We start from the raw sequence: 24,272 nt of genomic DNA, 5'->3' as shown, positions 1-24,272 counted from the left end.
GTATTGCCTCAGATAAATTTAAGTATTTTTAACAATTTAAAAAATGTATTCCAAAGGCAGTTGGTCTGACGTCTTAATCAGACTTGTTCTTGTTCTGTTGGACTCAGTCGTTTCCAAAGTTTTGCCCTCATTTAATACATCTCTATATGGGCCAGGGGTGTCCAAACGTTTTTCACCGAGGGCCACAAACTGAAACAGGGAGTCAAACGGTGCAGTTCACACAGGTTTGACACAGACATTGTACCTTTTAATAAAACTTGTAAGATTATTTTTAGGTCTGTGTCACAGTGCAATGTGACGTTTTTCAGGGTTTAGCGGTTACAATCTTATGTGATCTTTTGCTTTAGTTCAGTAATGTCCCTCATCTTTGTTCGATACACAACATCTTTAACACAGCCCCGTAGAACCATGACACACACTCTGCCTTCTTTTGAGGAGGAGACATTTCTTCATGTAAAAGAACGCCTCTTTAATCAACAGGATGCCTGAAATACAAAAATGCAACGTGATTAAAAACTTTTATAACTACTGAGTACAAATCTTATTAATATATCTCATCAATCGTCTTTGTAATTACATTTTTAAATTGTAAAGAGTCTTTAGTCTGTATAAAATGTCCATAAATACAGTTGTTAACACGGAGCATAATAGATGTCAATGTTATAAAAGGGACATTTATTTTTCTGCCATTGTTTTTAAACTCCTCAGCACAGGGTTCGTTGTGCATATAATTTAACGGCATACTACATTTTTTACCCTTTTTTCTGTCAGATCTTAAGAAACAAATGCTCTAAGTCAGTGGAGGTTGGAGAGTTTGAAGTGGAACAGATTTTGGACGATGACAACATCCTCCCTCCGTACGTGCTGCGGACTGAAGACGGAGGGCCCAGAGTCACTATAAACACAGCCATCGGGCACATCAACAGGTACAAATACAATAGAATGGAACATATATATATATATAGGAATGAATAACTGAAAAATGAAGTTGATAAGTTTAGTTTTCTCTAACATATTTCATTTTGTTCAGATATTGTGCGAGGCTGCCCAGTGACCCATTTACACACCTGGCTCCCAAATGTAAAACTGTAGAAACAAAGGATGGACGCTTCCAGTCGACTTTGTTTTTACCCATAAACTCCCCTCTACGAGCTCCAGTGAAGGTAAAATCTATCAGTTATTATAGTCTTAATTTAAGTGCATTGTGTTTAATAATCACATCGTGTTTGGTTACAGGGCCCAGTGATGAACTGTGCCAGACTGGCAGAGAAAGCTGTTGCACTGATGTGTTGTGAGAAGCTTCATAAAATCGGTAAACATTTTATCTCATGCCTTATTGACACATATAGCATTATTGTTAAGACCTTACACAGATGTTTCTTCCTTCAGGGGAGCTGGATGATCACTTGATGCCTGTCGGAAAAGAGACGGTGAAGTACGAAGAGGAGCTGGACCTTCATGACGAAGAGGAGACCAGTGTCCCAGGACGACCCGGCTCCACCAAGAGGAGGCAGTGTTACCCTAAAGCCGTACGTTTTTTATGTTGTTGGTTCTACTTCATATAAAACGTAGCAAAAGATGAATAAAATCTATCAACTGGACAAGTCGTTTGGCTGCTCGTCCAAGTCTCCTTCAGTTCTGGTCAGATTACTGCTGGACACTGCCTTATATCTGTCTCAAGGGAGGAGCGAACTACACTGAAACTGAAACCTCTACTGTCTACAGCAGATATGTCAGACTCAGGCCCGCGGGCCAATTTTGGCCCTCAATATAAATATATTTGGCCTGCGAGATCATACCAAATGTGTGTTAGAGCCGTCCTGCCGGCTGCCGTGCCAGTGTAGTGCATGCACTGCTAATACTCCGAATCCCAGAATGCTTTGCAAATGTCAACACATTTGGGATTCGTAGCCGGCCCCCACCACTTCTGTTGACACTCATTAACTTCTACCTGTCGCCTCACTCAAATTGAAGCCGCCCCTCCTGAAAAACATGCAGATATTGTTGAAATTTTTCAATAAATATTTAGTTTGGCCCATGACTTTTTAATTTTGGCCCTCTGTGATTTTGAGTTTGACTCCCCTGTTCTACACTTTGTTGACTTGGCGCACTATTGTGCTAAGCTAAGTGTGCACTGTGCCTGAATACTACTTAGCGAAGTTATTCAGGCCATTAATGAGTGATTTCACACCTATTAGCATCCTGGCTAGCTCTATTGTTCTTTTCTTTGCTTTGGGAATGAGGATGGAGTTATAGATTACACAGATACTGCCTCCGTTTAAGTCAAACACTACTTAGACCAATGACTTTTTTTTGCTTTGTGCTGATGGATGTGCCACTGTAACTTTCTGCCTTTCCCTGTAGATACCAGTGTGTTTGAGAGACAGTTATGCTATGCCAGGACAGACCTATTACCTGTATGTGATCGGGATGGTCCTCACGACGCCTTTACCCGATGAGTTGAACTTCAGGAGGAGGAAACTGTACCCCCCAGAGGACACCACCAGATGCTTCGGGATCCTCACCGCCAAACCTATACCTCGAGTAAGATGGCCATCAGATAGTCATAGTGTATTATTCTGTGTGTGACGTTACTACAGAGCTGGGCATATAATATCATCCACATTTCAGTGTAAAGTAACAGTAGTGTCCTCATTTGTATAAGTAACTTTCCCACAAAAGTGCTGCTTTATAGGATTGTATTTCCTAATAAAAATGCTCCCTTATCTCCCTTCTCAAACTAACTTAACTTTTTACAGTACAGGAATAATACTTTGTTATAACAGATTTAAATTATAGTGTTTTTATATTTAAACTCGTACAGTACAGTTTTGTATCGTCTCTGTTTCAAATTCTAACCTCCTCCATCGTCCTGTAGATCCCTCATTTCCCCGTGTACACTCGCTCTGGAGAGGTGACCATCTCCATCGAGCTGCAGAAGTCCGGCTTCTCTCTGACCCCGGGGCAGCTGGACCTGATCACGCGGCTCCATCAGTACATCTTCTCCCACATCCTGCGTCTGGAGAAACCCGCTCTGGAGTTCAAACCTGTCCTGGCCGACTCCGCTTACTGCGTTCTACCTCTGAATGTCGGTGAGTGAATGAGCAGCTGCAACGATCGCTTATTACACTTTTCAGTTTGTACTTTACGTGCATTAGTGGGACTTGTACTTATATTTGAACCAGTGGTGTCAAATGAAAAAAATCATTCACACTGAAATATAATTAATCATGATTATTCGCACTGCAGACTTTTAATACCAATATTTAAACTGAATATAAACTCTCAAATATAAACATTTTTTTTCACATTTTCTTACAAAATGTCTGTATTTTTTTATTATTCAAAAATATCAAAATAAATCCTAACAATTTAAGCTTAGCAACTGGACATATTTGTAATATTTTGAATTTGTTTGTGTTTTAGACAGTGTTTTATGACCCAATAAAATCTAACGTGACTGAATATATAACACTAATATAAACCATTTTTGTAATTTTTCTTAAGAAATGTATATTTTGTCATATTTCTATCAGTGAAATATAAAAAAAAACGTAATATTTCACTGATAAATTAATGTATATTTTGTAGTATTTCTATCAGTGGAATATAAAAAAAAATACTGATGGAAATGTCTCACTGCTAAACTTAAATTTTTAGGGTTTATTTCGAATACTATTTTTAATTTGTAGGTCTGAGGTAGATGTTCAAGATGTTTCAGGGTTATCGGGTCATAAAACCTAACGTGGTTCAGTTTGAGTCTTTTTAAATCTATTTTTATTGCTTCTTTTAGTCGGTGAGTCCAATACTCTGGACATGGACTTTAAGTTCATGGAGGACATAGAAAAGTCTGAGGCGCGTACTGGCATTCCCACCACGCAGTACACCAAGCAGAACCCCTTCACCTTCAAACTGGAGGACTACCAGGACGCCGTCATCATTCCAAGGTAACGCTTTGGGAAAAAATTATAATATGTTGTTGTGGAGTGTTTGTAATATTCCTTTTTATACAAGAAAAATGCATTAGAGACAATTGTATCATCGGCTGATAAAGAGACTCCCATGTTTAAATGCATCAAGCTGAAAAAATGCAGGTCACTCTATCAAATTATTGTGGTAAGAGACATTGAAATCATTCACTGTGGAAAACATGATGTAAACTAAACGGCTTGATTTATTAGTTGACTTTAGTTGGAAAACATATTTGGGCTTTTTTTTCCCCCAAGAGTTTAATTTACAAAGACACAAACGCAACAACATTCAAACGGTAAACAAACAGTGGGTGTATGTTACAGTCGACCATAATTAATAGTTCTCAGATTAGATGTATTCTGGTCTAAGCGGAATATAAAATTTCCATTTCTCCCATATCTTGTAAAATTTAACTGATTGACTGCTGCTAAACTCAAAATACCAAACACACGTCTCATCTCAGGGCTCGTGTCCACAGGATATAAAAGTCCAAACTATAATTTAAAGGCACTTGTAAATTAAAGTTTATTGTAAACTCTGATCGAAGATTATTCCAAAAATTCTGTATCATGGGACATGCCCAAAACGAATGAAAATGCTTTTCTCCCTGAACACCACAACAGGATGAGCCGAATGATGTGAGCTTTGTGCAGGTTTGATAAAGTATAAATAATATAAAGAATCTGCTGAGGCACAAACAGCCAAAACATCTCCATGAATTTGAACTGGAGAACTTTGACTGGAAAGCACCGTGTTTCAACCAGGTTTTATTCGACAAGACCGTATTTGCTTCCCCTTCCCATTTTTTGTTTAATATAGTAAAACATATTGTGGCTTTATTCGTGTTTATTTTTAATTTTTTTTGATTGTCAATGACCTGAATACTGTTGGTGGAAACTAATGTTAATATGAGAATATGTATTAGACTGTTGAAACTCTTCCCTTTTCTTTCAGGTATCGTAACTTCGACCAGCCGCACCGCTTCTACGTGGCTGATGTGTACACAGACCTGACGCCCCTCAGTAAGTTCCCCTCCCCCGAGTATGAGACGTTTGCAGAGTACTACAAAACCAAGTACAACCTGGACCTATCCAACCTCAACCAACCACTGCTGGACGTCGACCACACGTCCTCCAGGTCAGAACGTCAACACTTTATTTGATGGATTATGACCAAATATCAGCTTTTGTGCCGTTATTGATGTCGTCGTATTTCTGCAGACTAAACTTGTTAACCCCTCGACACCTGAACCAAAAAGGTAAAGCTCTGCCTCTGAGCAGTGCAGAGAAGAGAAAGGCCAAATGGGAGAGTCTGCAGAACAAACAGGTAATAGACAACAGCAGTTTTTTAAGTTAAAGCTGCACTATGGAACTTTTTTAGTGGGAGGTTTGCCACCAGTTCGTTATGGTGAGACATTATTGATTAGGATTCATGCACTGAGCAGTAATAATACATGTCATGCATTTATTCAATTACAAGTTTAATGACATTCTGGGAAACATTCCAGGAAAAGCAATAACATCTCCATGGAGACAAGAATGTAGTGGATCCCCCTGAAACACTCACTTAAAAATACTGTTTTTGTAGATTTTGGTCCCGGAGCTCTGTGCCATCCACCCCATCCCCGCGTCCCTGTGGAGGAAGGCGGTGTGTCTGCCCAGTATCCTGTACCGCCTCCACTGCCTCCTGATCGCAGAGGAGCTGCGCTCTCAGACGGCCACTGAAGCTGGGGTGGGCTCCCAGACTCTGCCCCCAGACTTCAGGTATTTAACTGGAACCACTACACAAACATCTACTGTATTTAATCCTAAACATAACGTGTGTCTAACCCAATGGCCTTTTTGTCTTCCTTGTGGATAAACTGAACTCTTACACTCTGAACCCTCTGTGTCTCTGGCAGATATCCAAACCTCGACTTTGGCTGGAAAAGATCCATCGACAGTAAGACTTACATCTCCTGTTCTGAGTCGTGTGAGGGAGAGGACGACGGTCACTGTAATCACCAAGTAACTGAAACCTCCGACCCTCCGATGAACTCTGACCCTGACGAACCCTGCACCAGGAACCTAACAAACGGCACTGCCACAGTCACCCCGTGTGACAAAGGCCACCCACAAGAGCACCTTCACCCATATGACAATTGCCAATGCTCCCAGCCCAGCGCCGCTGAGCGGGCCAGCCCTGAATCAATACAAGTCACTACCTCAGTTCCTGTGCAGCCCGCTCCTCGCTCCTGTCCTGAAGATGATTGTACCCGGAGGACCTCAGATCTCCCAGATAAAGCTACCTCAGTCTGCCCCCGGGCACCCACAGCACCTTGTCCTGCTCCGGCAGGAGACTCTCCCAAAAGCCTGGGGCCCAACCCGGGGCTCATCCTGCAGGCCCTCACCCTGTCCAACGCCAGCGACGGCTTCAACCTGGAGCGGCTGGAGATGCTCGGAGACTCTTTTCTGAAGCACGCCATCACCACGTACCTGTTCTGCACCTACCCCGACGCTCACGAGGGGCGCCTCAGCTACATGCGCAGCAAGAAGGTCAGACTACAGCCCCGTGGGCTATTTTAGTCTTTGCCATTTTAATATAACTTTGAGTTGTCTGTAATGTGTATTTTAGGTGAGCAACTGTAACCTGTACCGCCTGGGGAAGAAGAAGGGCCTGCCCAGCCGGATGGTGGTGTCCATCTTTGACCCCCCTGTGAACTGGCTGCCCCCTGGATATGTGGTCAACCAGGACAAGAGCAGCACCGACAAACTGAATTCAGACGAGGTGGGCAAAGTCTGACATACTCTGAAGTGACCACTAGAGGGCAGGCAGTCACTTCGTCTGCAGCTGCCTTTTGTTTTGATTAGGGATCCGAGACTCCTCTGGTGTAAATGAAAGGAAAATGGATGTAATGTTTCTATTTCACAAAATTGATATAATATGCCTTTAACCCAAGAAAAACATATTTAAGACAATTACATGATTAGCTGAATAGGCAAATGGAGAGGGCGCATTTATCATAACATCAAGCTGTGGAAACAAAGATTGTAAGTGTCTTTGTGCTACTTTCTGAGAGCAAAAGCTACTGGGATTTTAGACATTTGAGCTGCAACTGTAAAATGATTGTTTGTCTCGTGGAAAGACTACAGAGTGACAGCTAATATTACGACCAATTGTGTGGAATTCTTTCAAGGTAAACTGGCTAAGAGTCGGACAAACGTTAGTGATTCATGAGGGAAACTGGACTTGGACGCAGTAGCTCCACAAACACAAAAAAACACAACAAGGAGCAATAAAAAAATAGTAGATAATGTGTATATTTAAAGGGCTGTATGAGGTTACCAGTACTCATATATTGTATAAGCAACTCTTTAGGTCTGCTGTGTACTCTCTGCATGTAATTATCAAGTTTTTATTTTTTATGAATAGTTAATGTGGCGGTAAAACTCCACTCTGTTCTCTAAAAGTTGTGAAAAGCTCTTATAAACTCATTACAGTGAATAATTTGGCTGTTCAGAATCCATAAGGTGCATGAGGAATAACTGCAAACCCACAAATCAACACGTTTTGTTTTTTTTCCTAGTTTTTTAAGACTGTAAAATTAGGTACAGTATAAAATGGAAGTAATTATATTGGATGAGAAAATGCATGACACAATTTTAATTAAAAATAAGTATGGAAAAAACCTTAAGTGCAATGAAAATTATTATTATGCTTATGGTTCTTTGCGCAGAACTTTTACCCAAATTACTCATAAGGGATTTCTGTTATCGAGCCTTATGCTGGTATTTATTTGTTTTGGTCATTCCTCAGCCCAAAGAGGAGGTCCTGTCCAACGGTCAGCCCGGGATGGACTCTGACGACGATGAGGAGGAAGAAGAGGAGGAGCTGCTGATGAAGGACGAGCCAAAAGACGAAGTCAACATGGAGGACGAGCTCGAGTACTACAAGGAGCACATCAGGTTTCAATCGTTTCAATATGAATATAAATGTGGAATTTATTTCTGTCATTAGCGCAGAAGTTATTTTCAAATTAATTCAAAGTGATTTTCCTGTGACCACAAAACCCTCACACAGATTAGAACATTATTGTCTGATGTTTTTGTTTCCCTTATGCTAGTTCATTTGACCAACCCCTTTTATTATAATTTATTAAAATAAATTATGTAAAAAAATATAATGTCTTACGGTGAGTGCAGTGATATAATTCTGTGTCCAAATATTTGTTAAAGCTAAATATTGTAACTTCTACTTTTAAACATCTTAAATTAAAATGAATGTAGAACTCAAATAATAATAAATAAATTCACCTCCCACTGACATTTTCTCATATTTTAAGTTTTATCTTTTCTTGTTCAAGCTTAAAAGGAACTGAGCAGTTTAACAATTTTGTAATTATAAAAATACACTTGAATATTGATTAGTGTTTTCAAATACTTTTCTCATCTAAATCATTTTTCTTATTTTATTTTTCCTGTTGTATTTATTTGTAAAGGGACAGAACATATTAATGAACTTTTAAAAATATGTAAAGATTATAGCCGACGTGGAAAATTTCCATCTTCAGTCCCTCGGCAGGTTGACGCTAAACAGTTTACAGGACACGGAAAAGAATATACACACATCTACACACAACACGCTGTCTGTGCATAAAATTATAGAACATTTAATTTGAAGTTAAAAGTTAAATCAACAGCACCTCAAAATAAAAGTGTCATATTCTGTCTTTTTTATTTTGACCAGGTTTATCGACAACATGCTTTTAGGCTCCGGCGCCTTTGGCAAAAAGATCTCCCTGAGCAACTTCACCCCCACCCCGCCTCCAGGCCCCAGCCCCGACTCCCCGTACGAGTGGAAGACCCCCAAGAAACCCCCTCCCCACAGCTCCGCGCACTACCAGCCTGAGCCGACCCACAGCGGCCCGTCCGAGGAATTCGACTACAGCTCCTGGGACGCCATGTGCTACCTGGACCCCAGTAAAGCGGGAGAGGAGGACGACTTCGTGGTGGGCTTTTGGAATCCTTCAGAGGAGAACTGCGGAGCGGAGCTGGGGAAGCAGTCCATCTCGTACGACCTGCACACGGAGCAGTGCATCGCGGATAAGAGCATAGCGGACTGTGTGGAGGCGTTGCTCGGGTGCTACCTGACCAGCTGCGGAGAGCGAGCTGCGCAGATGTTTCTGTGCTCGCTGGGCCTCAAGGTGAGATGACTCTGTAACTATAAGCAGAGATGTGAGTGGATATAGTGGGATAAGTGGAACTAATATGACATTAAGTGAAGAATTACTTTCACGTTGTAGCTGAATCTTAGCGTAAAGACTCATTTTATAATAAAAGAACTCTGTGAAATGGCATAGAAATACATTATATAAATAAATAATACAGTATATAAATAAAATAAATCCTGTTTATAGGCACCATTTTGAGTAGTTCTCATTTTTATTTTTTTATTTTAATTTATTTAAATAATTACTGCTAAATACTTTGGCAACACTAATTTATCATCACACTGAAATCTATTTATTTGTTCAACTAAAATGCAGGAAATGTACTGGTATTGAATTTAAGAAAAATGGAAATTGGGGGGAAAAAAAGAAAAAATATATTTCTCAAAGTTTATAATTTAATACATTTGGGCTACAATAAATTTTACGTAAGTATTGTTAAGTGATAAGTTAGAAAAATGGGCTGGTTCGGTGTGATTTTGGTGTAACATTAACATATCAAAGTTTATTGCAATTTAAAAAATGAATGAATAAATGTGAAGAGAAATTGTCAGAAGCAGGGGCAAAGGGTTAAGAGCATAATATTTCCAGAACAGCTTAAGTTACAGTTATCCCCAGACTGGAAATCACCACCAGAGTCCAAATCTGAAACGTCTTAAACAGAAACAGGTTTTACATCTGCTCTGACTGTTGTCTTGTCATCAGGTGCTACCACTGGAGAGGAGCATCTTGGAGAACCGCCCCCTCTCCGTTCACCCCTCCCCCCAGATCCCAGCTCTGGATCTGGGCTACGGCTGGCTCAAGATCCCGCCCCGGTGCATGCTGGACCACCCCCACGCCCAACGCACGCTCCTCCACCTCATCTCCGGCTTCGAGAACTTTGAAAAGAAGATCAACTACACGTTTCAGAATAAGGCCTATCTTCTGCAGGCCTTCACCCACGCCTCCTACCATTACAACACCATCACAGGCCAGTATCCATGTTATATTTGGACAAGCTAAAAGAGAAACAGCTGGGTCCAACGCTTCCACTCATCTAAACATTTGGAGCACATATTCTGATGTACAGAATTCACTGGGTTTATATAATTGCAGTAGAATGTGCAAATACAGCTGGATTTCCAGTTAAATTACTAATAATAATTGATAAACTGCTGTTGAGGGGTCGTGGGTCATGTATTAGCTTGTTAGACTCTTCTGCGATTTTAAATTCTGTGGGAAAAATGCATTCCATAAGTAAATTCCCATTTCCTTTTCCCAAGTGGGGTTTCATGTGGGCGGGATTGCTGACTTCCATAGAAAGAAACAGAAAAAACACACCCACAAGTTATGTTATGTTTTTAATTTTAATTATATTTTATTATTTTATTATATTTTTTATTTTATTTGTATTTTATTATGTTTTATTTATTTATTTTTTACGTTTTATTTTTTATGTGTATTTTTTATGTGTTTTTTATTTTTTTTTATTTTTTATTTTTTTATTTATAAGTCCATTATCACTTCACCTAAGCAACATATCTCAAAATCTGGTTATTAAATGTTTGTTTTTTAACCCAACTCATAATTTATCCGATCTGAAACAGCAGCAGTTAAATTGATTCAACTGAAATACAACTTCTGGCACTTATCATGTTTACACAATGGTCAGATTGATATATTTTATTGCAGACTTGTGGTCCATAGCAAAAATACACAGAATATAAACAATAATACCAATTAGGCCTGTCACGATAATCACTATATTGACTTATGACAGCTGGAATAATGTATTTTTTGGCTTAATTTGTCATTTCATATAATTTTCTTTGCAATAATGGGGAGATTTTTTTATTATTTTAGTTGTAACACAATAAGATTTGAGAGTTCTATGGAAAATTATTGGTCCATTTTTATTTGTTGCAGCTCTGACATTTTAATGATGCTCTCGATTTCAAAATGGTTTCCTGGGATTGTCTTGATTTGTTATTGCGTCAGTGGTTTAGTTGTTTAAACATGATCTTTTTATCGTTATATTTCTCTGTAGAAATGTGTCATGAGAGCCCTAATTCCAGTGATCTTACGGTTTTACCTTCGCTCTTCAGATTGTTACCAGCGGCTGGAGTTCCTTGGCGATGCAATCCTAGACTACCTCATAACTAAGCACCTTTATGAAGACCCGCGGCAGCACTCGCCCGGCGTGCTCACAGACCTGCGATCGGCGCTCGTCAACAACACCATCTTTGCCTCTCTGGCCGTGAAGTACGACTACCACAAGTACTTCAAGGCCATCTCCCCCGAACTGTTCCACGTCATCGATGACTTTGTGCAGTTTCAGCTCGAGAAGAATGAGATGCAGGGGATGGACTCTGAGGTGAGATGAGCCGCAAAGGTAGAATTATTAGATTTTCCTTCATATTAATCTGGATTTTTAATGTCTTATTTTTTTTATAAGCAAACTAAAAATGGCTTAAGTATTTCATGAACATAAACAAAGACAAGAAAAAGGAGCTTAGAATGTGTTCAGAAAGTGAGAAATAACCTCTGCAAATCATTTAACATGGACCAACTCTGGTTTTCCCATTTTCAAGACGGTAAAATTCAGGTGTGGCTTCTGTTGGAGGGTCTGCCACTTACTTTTTGCACTCAATGTCATCGCTTTGCCTAAAATGTTGCACACTATGGCATTAAAAACACCTGTCTCATCTTTTATTCCCTGGCAGATGCGCCTTAACAACCTAAATAAATCTAAAAACATGTAGTTTTACAGTTAAATGTGGATTAAGATCACTCTTTAGGGCTGAGGGCAAACTGAAGAAAACGGCATATTTATTTTTTATTTAATTTAAAGCTTACAGTGTCAGCAAAGTTATTACGTTGACAAAAACTATGACAAACGCTAAGATCATGAATAAATGGACATGTATTTTGGCAACGAATGAAACTGAATGGAAAGAAAAAATGTGAACAAAATTCTTTACAAAAAATAAAACTTACTAAATCTTATATTTCATTCTCATAAAATAAGGTTAAAACTGATGGATAAGTGCTTTATTTTATTTATCATGTATATATTTTTTATACACCGCACGTTTTTCAGAGACAGCAGTAAAATTCAGGTACAGCTTCTGTTGGAGGGTCTGCCACTTATTTTTTGCACTGAATGTCATTGCTTTCCCTTAAATATTCCACAGTATGACATTAAACACACCTGTCTCATCTTTTATTCCATGGCAGATGTGCCTTAAAAACCTAAACGAATCTAAAAACATGTAGTTTTACTGTCGGTGGGATCTTAAAATTGTACTTATCCAGTGGTAGTTACTGCATTTTAACTGTACTACATCATTGTGATTGTCAAGGTTATTACTGTTATGGGACGTTAACTGTTTTTCTGTGTATAAATGTCCCGATGAGCCTTTTGTACGACCATGCTCATATTTAAAACATTTGAGACTAAAAAGTAAACGGCCAGAAACCGAAGCAGGGGGTGTACATTTGCACTTTTAGCAAAATGTTCATGTTTTTGATCAATGTGGGTTGAATTTTGTCAAGTTGCATTGAAGCTGAAGTAGCATTTTGTGAAATGGTCCCACAATAAGCATTAATCCTCAACAACAAAGCCATGAGGGTGGAACTAGTAACCTAACCTTTGCTCTTTATGCCATTAAATGATATTCCACATTCAAAAATGACCTGTCTGTGTAATGGCGCTGTCAGCTTCTATGAATCTGGTTCATATTCACATGATTTCATGACTGAAGAGAAAGTCCAGTTGGATTTAATTTGGCTGGAAATGTCTAACTTGGCTCAGCTCTCGTTCAGTTCTGGAGAAGTACTGTTATGCCTTCAGGACAGAGCGTATACGACCATAGAGCAGCATAGAAAAACGAGGAAATACGCTTCGTGATAAGGGCCTACTCAGAGCGATAAACACAGCTCTGCATTAACATACACCCAGACGCTGCAGTACACACGCTTGGCTTTCATCATAGTGTTTCTGTATCAACAGGAAGGGCATCTGGCATAAAGAATTGGCTAAAGCGCTTGCCTTTTTCTGTTCACACCGTAGATTAAAATAATGGTAAAGGAATATTCGATTGGTAATACATTTGTAGCATAAAAATGTGTGTTACGGCACCTCGAGATGATTTTCAAGATGCCATTTTAAAATTTTGACAATGTCTGTTTGGGTTTTTTAAAGGTCAGATATCATAAACTTATTTTTAAATCACGCAAAAGGAGCCACAGCCTGAAAAGATTGAGATAAGTGTGAGTAAAAAGGAGATGTACAGCGTCTACATGTCAAATCAGCTAATCGTCCTAGTTCTGACAAGGCGCTGTGCTGTGGAATAAACTTAACCTCATATCAAAAACAAAACGTATGTGTTTATCAAAGGGAAAAAAATGATGGCGACAAAAAGCAGACTTCATCCCAAAAGTTTTCAAGTATGCAACGTATTTGTTTTCAGCTGCGGCGCTCCGAGGAGGACGAGGAGAAGGAGGAGGACATCGAGGTGCCCAAAGCGATGGGGGACATTTTTGAGTCTCTGGCTGGAGCTGTTTACATGGACAGCGGCATGTCCCTGGAGACGGTGTGGCAGGTGTATTATCCAATGATGAGGCCACTTATAGGTGAGACACAGTGTTATGAGTTGAATCAGCCGCTGAGTGAAAACATGCTAAAATGTTTGATAGAATGGTTTGGGAGGAAAATATACACAACTTTGTCATTTGTCAATTTACAGAAAAATTCTCTGCCAATGTGCCACGCTCTCCCGTGAGAGAGCTGCTCGAGATGGAGCCAGAAACTGCCAAGTTCAGGTATCAAGTTTATTTTCCAACAAAACTATGAAAACACTGTCTACTATTGAGTATTAAACCCTACCATTATGTCACCGTTATCTTTACATTAACCTCCTGCGAAGATCAAATTGTTTTTTGGATTAAGATCACTCTTTAGGGCTAATAAAAAACTAAAAAAACTGCATAATTATTTTTAAAAAATTTTATTTAAAGCTTACAGTATGTCAGTAAAATTATTACATTGACAAAAACTATGACAAACATTTATATCATGAATAAATGGACATGTATTTTGGCAACGAATAAAACTGAATGGAAAGAAAAAATGTGAACAAAATGGCTAACAAAAAATAAAACTAAATCTTGACTACTTTTTAAAAATTTTCTCATAAAAGAAGGTTAAAACTGATGGATAAGTGCTTTATTTAATTTATATACTGTATTTTCTGGACGATAAGTGTCACTTTTTTCAGTTTGTCGTTGGTGCGACTTATACTCAGATGTGACTTTTATGTGAAATGATTCAAATCTATAAAGTCACATGTTGGTTCTTGTCACAGTGACAGTCGTGCGAGGGGCTCTAGACTTGGACCAGTATCTACTCCTCCTGAACCACTCAACATTTAAAATATCAACATTATGGTGATTTAAAAAACATCTGAGAAACACTGAACAAAAATGCCCCTAAAAGAAAATGCTGCTGTTGTTCAGAATCGACACTGAGGATGAAGAATTCAGTGGATTTATTGATTTGGAGTGAGATCCAGAGTAAACTTGTTGTTTTTTCTTCTTTATTTATCTGATTAACTGTTAATATCTTACGTTAACAAACCAGACACGTGTTCAGTTCTGTCTGTGCTTCATGGAGCTGAATAAATATAAATGTGTTACGTTAGCGTGATGTACTGATATTCAGCCTGTTGGTCCACATTTTATTATTATTATTAGAACTTGACTTTAAAGATAAAATGTCTGTTCTTGGTCTCAGATTTTGTAAAATTTCCCCCAAAATGCAACTTATATATTTTTTTTCCTCCATTATTCTGCATTTTTTTTCTGGTGCGACTTCTAGTCCATAAAATCTGGTCCATAAACGTTGAGGGAAATTGTGTCGATCAGATTAAAATTCAGACTGTTCTTTATCGTTGCATGTGCTGTTTTCTGATTTTTTTCGTCCTGCTCCCACAGCCCTGCAGAGAGGACCTACGACGGTAAAGTGCGCGTGACGGTGGAGGTCGTGGGGAAGGGCAAGTTCAAGGGAGTGGGGCGGAGCTACCGCATCGCCAAGTCGGCCGCGGCTCGACGGGCCCTGCGCAGCCTCAAAGCCAATCAACCTCAGGTCCAAAACAACTGAGCTACACCACAGCTCACTGCATTAGCACCTAAGCTAACGGCGCGCTTCCTGACACGGCGCCACGCTAGCTAGCCCTGTTAGCCTTTTCGATGGCGCAACCAAGGCAACCAGTCCGAAGAAGAGACGGGGGTAACGCAGAGACGGCTCTCACGCAGATTTCATCACTATCATCAGATTATTTACGTTTTTAATTTGCGCAGACACAATCTTTTACTTTCCTTTTCTTCGTTAATCACGTGAGTGCTTTATTAACGTTAGCAAAGTGTTTAAAAAAAAATGAATTTAAGGTCAGGTCGCTATGTCTATTCCGCATTGTTTTGTCCGTGAGATGAGGCTTATTATTGCTTTTTGTGTAGTATTAGAGTGTAAATAGTTCAATCAAATAGTGTAAATCAAAATATGTAGGAAAAAAAGCATAAAAAATGTGAAAAAGACAAAAAAACAAAAACGCTAAACTCCTCAGCCTGTGCACTAGTGCCAGTCCGTTTTGAACCTGGCATACAGATACCACTGGAGCAACGCAAACCCTAGTGGCACCTCCTCTTCTTGAAATGATTTCCTGAAATCATTTTGCACTTATTCCATATTAGGATGTTCTTTTTGACAATTGCGTGGTCACACTGACACCAAAATCATATACGTAGCAAAGTATATAAATCTATTTAAAAAAAAGAATTATGAATGATAATCCTGAATAGGAATTTTCAACATTCCCAGTTACTGTAATTTAGTTTTTAAAGCGCACTTGCATGTTCTTGTAGCTATAATGTAAAAAAAAACACATGACAACTGGATGGCTTCAATTATAAATGTTGAAATCTATGGATATATCTAGACTGTGTGTGAGAAAGCGAGATCTCTATGGCATTATCTTGGTGATTTTTGGTTTCTCGTGTTTTGATACTAGAACGAATGGTGACGATATTATGATTTTGTGCTTTTGTCTTTCCGGTTTTGATATATATAGAAAGACATGACACGTTTAAAAAAAGACAAAAAACGACAAAAAAAAATGCTGCAGACTTCTTTTTTCTACACAATTGGACTTTTTGCAGATGCCGCCAATCATTTCAATCGCACTAGTTACTTTGCATCTCACATTTACCAAAGCTACCGTATGTGACGCTCTACGAGGCGGCGGTACGATCCTTCGATAACACGGGGACGCCGGCCTTTTTATGTCATGCAAATTTTGTTTCTTTTTTTTGCTTATTTTTCTCATCAGTTAAGCCCTTTTCACTAAAATACCTCAGTTAATTGCATGCATTTTCTATCTATATATTTTGTTTTGTTTGGTGCTATGTTTTTTTTTTTGTATTAAGCTTGAATTTCTCAACCTTTTTGCACTGTAACTATAATACCTCTTTTGACTTTTTTTGGAATCTATTTTGGTTGTCCTGTTTGTCAGCCATCAAAGCTGCAAAGGAGCGCTGCGTCCGTGTCTCCCCTTCCCCCTAATCCCTCCCATACTTGAGGTTGGTTATACTTTGGGAGGAGTCTACCCTGCACGTAACCCTGTTTTTATATCATTTGGATAAATCGAGGAAAAAAAACAACAAACAAACCTGTTAACGGTGAGCAAAAAGTTTGATCAAATGAATGCTTGTATAGGTAATCGGATTGCACTCTGAAATTTTAAGCTACAGTTTTTTGTATTTCAAAAAAAACTTGACGAAAAATATAAAAATGTGTCTGCCTGGTCAAGTAATCCAACCCAAAGGTGCCTCTACCTCATGTGACCGGAGTGTTATTATTATAAACTCGATGGCAGTGGCAGGGCTGGGGACTCTAGGCTGTAGCGTCACCGACTTTAAATACTCCGACGGTGTGCCTTTTCAGCGAGGAACTGGCTTCAGCAAAAGTGAACGAGAGTAACAGGATCACGTGTTTATCTGCTCAGTGTTTAATAACGCACTATTACGACGTTTAACTGTGACGGGAGACGTGGAACTGTTAGACTTTTAAAATGCGTCTGACACTTTTTGTTATTGGCATTTTAGCTTCAAATGTGTTCATGTGACGTGTGTGTTTGAGGTCATTTGAAAATATAAGCGATCAATTGTAATAAGAGACGTTCTTGCAAGTTATTTTTAGTGCAGTTTATGAATTACTGTCTAAAATTTATTTCAATTTCTAAACATGTGAAGCTACACTGGTCCCTCGTTTGTCGCAGGGGTTACGTTAAGTAGTCGTCATTATTTTTTACATTTATTTATTTATACACTTTATACACTTTTCTCACACAGGCATTAACATTTTCTCACTTTTCGCTCTTGTTTAATTGATTAATAGCGACTCACGCATCATTCTCTACTGTACAGGAGACGCGGCACGTAAAAAAATCATGCAAAATTGCTCTTAAAAAATCCACAAAACAGCGCAAACAAGCAAAAAACAAACAAAAGAAGCGCGATATAGCGAGGGACAACTGTATAGAATTTCTTTTATTTATTTCAAAACATGACCTATCTGCGCCCTGATTCATGGATCGACTTTTACTGAAAACTATTTTAAAGCAGATTTATTCTTACTATGAAAACATTGCACATATTTTCAGAAAGTCAAGTTGTTTATGATATATGATGTTTTGGTTCAAGACGATCGTCCCATCAAACAGAACGAGCCTCTTATTTGGGTTTCCAGTTTCATTGCTGAAATCCAGTTGTTTTAAGCCTAAAAATGACACTTTCTGATCTGAAGCTCCTGCAGACAATCCTGAATCAGTGCTAGTGCAGCCTCTGAGCTCAGTGAGTGAATCTGGAACGTTCTGAGTCACGTGAGGCCTGTGTAAAGAGACAAACCTGTGTGTTTAATCTGCAGGTTAAGCTCATTCTGATACATACAGTAGATTCAGCTGTGATTGTAGTTCACTTTTTTAAACCAGAACTTTTAAGTAAACTCTTAAATGAAATATTAAATTGTCAGATAGTGGTGCGTCACTCTTTGCTGAGCCTGGTTTCCCGCTGTTTGCCAAAAGCTTCTGTTTAATTTCACGTGCCATACCTGTACATCTGGTGCACCTTTTTCCCCCTTGTGAATTCGATATATGTGAAAAAAAAAACACAATGTGAATCCAGCGTAGAGCTTCAGTCCCTCCCGTCACTGCCCACAAGTGCAGTCTGTCAACAGTTCTCAAGCTAGGTGTCGCCCCCTGTTGTCCACAAACACGATGACACCACGATATATAATTTCCCCCTCATCGCAAAACAACGGTGAACGTTTCGAGTGCATCTGGATTTGGACGTAGAGGGAGGGATTACTGAGTTTAACGAATGTGAAATTACACATACAGTGCCACACGTATAATAATTTTGTGTCTGATTTTAATTATAACAAAAACACACGTAAGCCTAATGTGGCGTCTGTACCCAAACTTGTATATTTTTAAAATCGTTTGCGAAAAGTAGTGTCATTACAATTAACTACTTTCAGGCAATTTTATTTTCATTTTCTTTTATTTGTACATGTAGCACAATTGAGCATTGCACTTGGGCGCCATACGTTACCTCATGTCAAGAGTGAAAGGGAGAGGATCGTCGGAGGAAGAGTTTTGTAAATACAGTTTTAAGATGCCTATGTCTGTAGTATTGGTCGCTGGTATTATTAGACAAATGTGTTTTTCCGTGGACAGAGAAGGGCTGTGCAAGCAAACGGGACGTGCAAATGCCTTACACACGTTAACGTTACATCTGTGGAGCACGTTCCTGTCGTTTTGCACAGTCCTCCGTTTGAAAACTTTAGGAAGAATCCCCATTAGCTGCTGTTCCAACCAGATTTAATGAATTTCAAGCTAAAGCTGCATGGACGTACTCATTACACCGTGTATTTTTACTGCAAATACACATTTAAACTCGCACCGTGCAGCTTTTCTCCGCTTGTTTCGATGCGGATTTGCTTTGCCCGGAGTGTTCCACAGTTATGGTGTTAGATCTGTGGATGGGCGAGCTTGTTCAAAGAAAGAATTCATGTTTTTCAAGGTATTTTTAAGTAAGAAAAACATTGAAGTAGAGACGAGCAGGTGGGAAAATCCTCCTGAAAAGCTGCATAGTGCCTCTTTAAGTCGTGTTTTAGTTGGTGCCATGTTCAGATTCAATGCAAAAAACACCAAAATGATGCTTTATAAAATTATATAATATTTCTCCAGACCTCTTCCGTTTGAAGGGCAGGATTTCACCTCTTTGACTTGTTTTTTTTTTTGTCAGATGCCCTTCCTGACAGTCTTTTTGGAAAGATTGTCATGCAAAATCCTGAATGTTTTTGTTTAACTTGCAAATATCATAGTTACTGCCCTGTTTTTTTTTATATTCTTTCCAAATTTTCATCTTTTTTTTATTATTCCCTGTGCGTTTGAATGTCGTAACAGCAAATAATAGTGGGGATTTTTCCTAGTTAAAAGTGTTAAACATAACGAATGATTTAAGTCTGAGTTTGACGGCATCTGGGTGAGTAAACGTTGTGAAGCCAGCATGGATTTAGAGCGGTGTCTGAGTGGGCGGAGCTTGTTGTTTTTCAGTCACCGAGCAGCTAAAACACCAGCAAAACGAATGGATCAAAATGAACTATCGTCAGCGGAGGGAAAATGGGCCATCGTAATCTGCAGCAAATGTTTAAGGGACAATGTAAAAGACTCCTCACTCATACTGTAACCGAGCTGCAGTGGTTTGCGGTCTGCACCTTATGGATCACAAATACCTGTCTTTTATTATTATTTTTCCCTTTTTTTCTTTTGTAATTGTAGCCCTATATATCTACAATAAAAGTAATGGTATGGTCATTACGTGGAGTTGAACGACTGATTTATTTTCAAAGTTAAAGTTGTTTTATTGTGGATTAAACCTTGATGACTGAAGGATTATTTATTTATTACACTGACATTTGAAGGTATAACTTTTTTTTTTAAAACCCCTGACGCGCAGATCACACAATCAAAGCAGAAATTACTTTTACTGATAACGATTTTAATCTAAGACCTGAGCTTTTACCTGACATGCTTTATTAATTTGTCTTTGTTATTTGGGCTGATTGGACCTGAACAGTAAAAATAAATACATCTTTTTACATTATATGAGAAATGTCACACATGAGGATGTTTTTTTTGACTTTTTAATGATTTTGATAGAGCAAGAAAGTCACATTTGAATAAAGATTTGCAAAAACTTAAGTACGGTAACGGTAACATTTGTCCTGAGTTAAAACAAAACAAGAAATGATAATTGCGGCTCTTGGATCAATGTGTCTGATGTGAACAAATCTGACTGTTGTTGAATTTAAAATGTTTTACTCTTCAGTTTAACGTCCTCATATGTGACACCAGGACCTTCTACAGAAAAAAAAGAAAGTTTTGTGGCCTAGAAAACCCAAAATGCGTCGTCCTCATGTGCAGACGCCAGGTCCCAGGAGGTTAACGCTGATTTATTCTTACAAAAATATGATATAATTTGGTGTTTTGGTTCAAGACGATTGTCCGATTAGAAACCGAACGAGTGAATCTGGAGGTTCTGAGCGTCACATGAGGCTTGTCCATAAACTGAGAGAAAATGAGTTGGGTGAGTGATTTATTTTCAAAGTTAAATAGAATTGTGTGCGTCTTTTTAGTTTTACAAATGACTGATTTTAAATGTAATTCATCTGTTTTATATTAATGATTTTACAGATGTTTTGTCTTGTATTTAACCCATTTTATATGTCCTATTTTTAACAGCAAGAGGGGAAATGTGTATTTGATAATTATAAACTTATCCATCCATTATCTGTGTATCCGGGTGCAGCTCTAAGCACGGACTTCCCTCATCCGAGACGCTTCCTCCAGCTCCTCCGGTGGGACCACGACATACAGTGTTATGTTACAGCTAAAATGAGTTATTTAATTTTACTCTTAAAAGGTCTACACACGGTATTTTTTCTCTATATTCCAATGTAAGACACTGCATGATTATTGCTTTTTTTTCCTTTTTTTTTTTTTTTAAAGTTATAAGTTTTACCTTGTTCAGACAGACAAACCTACAAACCCGCAGGAGTCGGACGTCTCTAAACACAACATGGAAACTGGGTAAGTTTTTAAAGAATAAACCACAAAAACGTTGACATTATGGCTAGAAAATGTGTTTAAAAATTATATTAATATGTGACTCATAATAAATTGTAAATGTCATGGTGTTTCAATAAGCAAAGAAAATAATTAAAACAAAATGCATGAATATATTTGTTTTTTTTAATGAACCAAGGAAATTCTATTCTATTCTCTCCCATCTTTTTTTTTTTTTTTTTTTTTTAAAGTGAAACCTGTTTTAGATGCGATCATGTCCAAACAAAGCCCCATTTATACGATTAACAGTGTCACAGCGTTAAAATGTCCATGTGGAGATCTGCCTGTGGTCGCCAGATAATTGATTATAAAACTTTTATTGATACTGGGGGAAAAAGGGACACATTTGACTCTTTGTTGAACAGTTTCAGAATGATCTTGACGTTTATCAGAACTACTACACAACCACAAAGACTAAAGGAAAAACTGATTTGGGTTGAAAATGTCGTGTCACTATTGTACAAAAGAGTTTTTATTATCATTGCGGTATCCAAATTGGTATTGTGGCTTTTCCTTAATATCAAAATTGAGTTAAAAGTTTATGATGTCGTCCCGCTCGTCTGTAAGTACGTGCCACGTTGTAAAGTGCAGTTCTGCTCAATAAGACCTTTTTATTCTATTCCCTATTTCCAGCCTAAATCCATCTGATCCTGACAAACCGCTTCTGCTTTCCCTCTTCTCGCCCGGGTTAGAGCGATCGGTTCATCTCCTCCGTCGCCGCGGCTCTGGCCCTCGTCACCGTCACCCACTATATTGGCTCAGCTCGAGGTGCCTCCTGGACGCAGCCCGACGCAGTTTTAACGCGCCCCGGGGAGCAAACAGCAGGTTCACCCGCAGGACTTAAGCGTTGGATTTTTACTGCTCGTTTAGTCGCAAATTTATGGTCATCTAGTGAAAGTTAAGGCGGCGTTCGCTGATTCAGGGGCGATGGGTTTTGCAGAAGGTAAAAATACGTTGGTAATGCAGTAATAGTATAATCAAATAATGTGATTTAGCTGAACGTTTTGAACATTAATCACGTCGTTACCGATCACAGTTCCATTATTACGACGTTAATAGCACCTTTTATATTCCTGTTTACATCGGTATCGAGTTTAAATATGGAAAACGTTTAAAGGTCAAACTAAACTGGACATTTTAGAGCCACAATCACTATTTTATAATCGTTTAATGGACTTTTAAACTCACACCTGCCCCTGTTTTTAATCTTTTATAAGGAGTTGTGTATTTAGTGGTTTAGTTTTTTTGTTTTTATGTTGTAACTTAAAAAGGGAACCCATGGAAAGTGTGTAAGAGCTCTTATTGGGTTTCCTTGTATAAATAAATAAAATACCAGTAAAATTGTTAGTATCTTGGTTAGGAGTGCGCAGAAATATCAATATATCGTATCGTTTTATTTAATCATTTGTATAGCACTTTACAACAGCAAAAACTGAACCAAAGTGCTTTTCAAGTGCATTAAAATGTAAAAACGAACAATAAAAACAGTCATTACTTGAAGGCGAATGTGAACAAATGAGTCTTTAGCGTTAAACAGACAAAGGAGTGACTGAGCCAAACTCCAGGGGCAAAGAGATCCAAAGTCTGGGACCAGCCACAGAAAATGAACGGTCACCCACTGTTTTTATTTAATGAGACAGTATCGATATCGTGGGATGCTCTATCAATATATTAAGAGTATTTTTTTTGTATAAAGAGACTCGTTTAAGCAGAATATTTGACATTTGATTCACCGTTTTGTTGATTTAAACAGGTTTATTTCATATTATCTTTGGTTTAACACAGACTTTTCGTGTCACAGTTGTTTTAGTCGATATGTTTTGCTCCTTCAGTCGTTAAACTGCACATGTCTCTGTGTAAATGTAAATGTGGAGCTCGTATAAACTGTGGATGAATAAAACTGACACATGGAACAGTCTGATGTGTTTTTATCGTTGGTAAAATCCACAAAACAAAATGCACTTTATGTTTATTCATCTGCAATAAATGGAAGATAAATGCAAAAAAAAACCCTAAAATTAATGTTTATTTTTTGTGAAAATGGGGTTGATCATTAAGTGTCCGGAAAGACTTTATTTTTCACTGAATCGTATCAAATCGAGTTAAAATATATCGTATCGGCAACTTCTTAATGATATTAGCCTTAATCTCGGTACTGGTCAATTTTAATCTGTGATCCTAAAGCTGCAGATTTGAGTTGTTTTGTAACGGGCGCTCGTCGAGTTTAGCTTCATAAACGTCACTTTTTTTTACACGTCTTATATTTTGACATTTGGAGGTCGTAGTTTTACCCTTCGTGGTTAAGTGTGGTCAGTTTATGAAAGTCTAAAACTCAACGATAACTGTAGGAACGTCTTGACTTACAGCCGTGCGCCCCGTCACAAAACAAATGTGAAGCAGAATGGAGTTTGTAGAAGGTAAAATAGAAGTGTACGGTTATAAAAAACTGTCATAAAAACATGTAACTGTGATATTTTGATGAAAATATGGACGATAAATGATAAAACAAATTTATGCCACTCGCAAAATTACCCCAAAGTAGAATTATCCTCAAACTATTTTAAATGTACAATATTCTTAAACACACACAGCAGAATGAAACACTTTAGTTCTGAGGTTGTGTCTATAATGAGTCGTACAAGGGATTTATTCAAAATTTTACAGCTTAAATCTTTTCATTTAGCCAAAAAATTCCCATTAGTGCAAAGAAAAGACACATAAAAAATACTGCCCAAAAAATGTGTTGTTCCAGTTTCTATAGAACGATAAGTTGATGTAATTAAGACGAGCAGAATTAAGTTTAAACTGTTGTTGTGTCAGATTTTAGACACTTTTTCTGTGATTAAATGAGGTTCAACTCTCCTATTTAC

The 24,272-nt window shown here is 38.3% G+C and overlaps 1 protein-coding gene across 1 annotated transcript in view; it reads left to right on the top strand.

Moving 5' to 3' along the window:
- The window catches only part of dicer1 (dicer 1, ribonuclease type III), a 29,027-nt gene extending 8,933 nt beyond the window's left edge, over positions 1-20,094 (top strand). Inside the window, exons 13-31 of the mRNA XM_033987952.2 lie at positions 772-926; positions 1,031-1,163; positions 1,237-1,312; positions 1,390-1,529; positions 2,365-2,544; positions 2,879-3,092; positions 3,794-3,947; positions 4,927-5,109; positions 5,193-5,298; positions 5,560-5,735; positions 5,873-6,506; positions 6,586-6,738; positions 7,768-7,916; positions 8,698-9,154; positions 9,884-10,148; positions 11,263-11,531; positions 13,630-13,792; positions 13,906-13,981; positions 15,152-20,094. Of these exons, the coding sequence (XP_033843843.1) occupies positions 772-926; positions 1,031-1,163; positions 1,237-1,312; positions 1,390-1,529; positions 2,365-2,544; positions 2,879-3,092; positions 3,794-3,947; positions 4,927-5,109; positions 5,193-5,298; positions 5,560-5,735; positions 5,873-6,506; positions 6,586-6,738; positions 7,768-7,916; positions 8,698-9,154; positions 9,884-10,148; positions 11,263-11,531; positions 13,630-13,792; positions 13,906-13,981; positions 15,152-15,317 (3,849 nt within the window). The 3' untranslated portion in view covers positions 15,318-20,094. The remainder of the gene's footprint in view (positions 1-771; positions 927-1,030; positions 1,164-1,236; positions 1,313-1,389; positions 1,530-2,364; positions 2,545-2,878; positions 3,093-3,793; positions 3,948-4,926; positions 5,110-5,192; positions 5,299-5,559; positions 5,736-5,872; positions 6,507-6,585; positions 6,739-7,767; positions 7,917-8,697; positions 9,155-9,883; positions 10,149-11,262; positions 11,532-13,629; positions 13,793-13,905; positions 13,982-15,151) is intronic.
- Positions 20,095-24,272: the final 4,178 nt, after the last annotated feature.

The sequence above is a fragment of the Periophthalmus magnuspinnatus genome, chromosome 22 (assembly GCF_009829125.3).
Source record: "Periophthalmus magnuspinnatus isolate fPerMag1 chromosome 22, fPerMag1.2.pri, whole genome shotgun sequence".
NCBI classification, from domain to species: Eukaryota; Metazoa; Chordata; class Actinopteri; order Gobiiformes; family Gobiidae; genus Periophthalmus; species Periophthalmus magnuspinnatus.
This window is presented reverse-complemented; position numbering and strand designations above follow the sequence as displayed.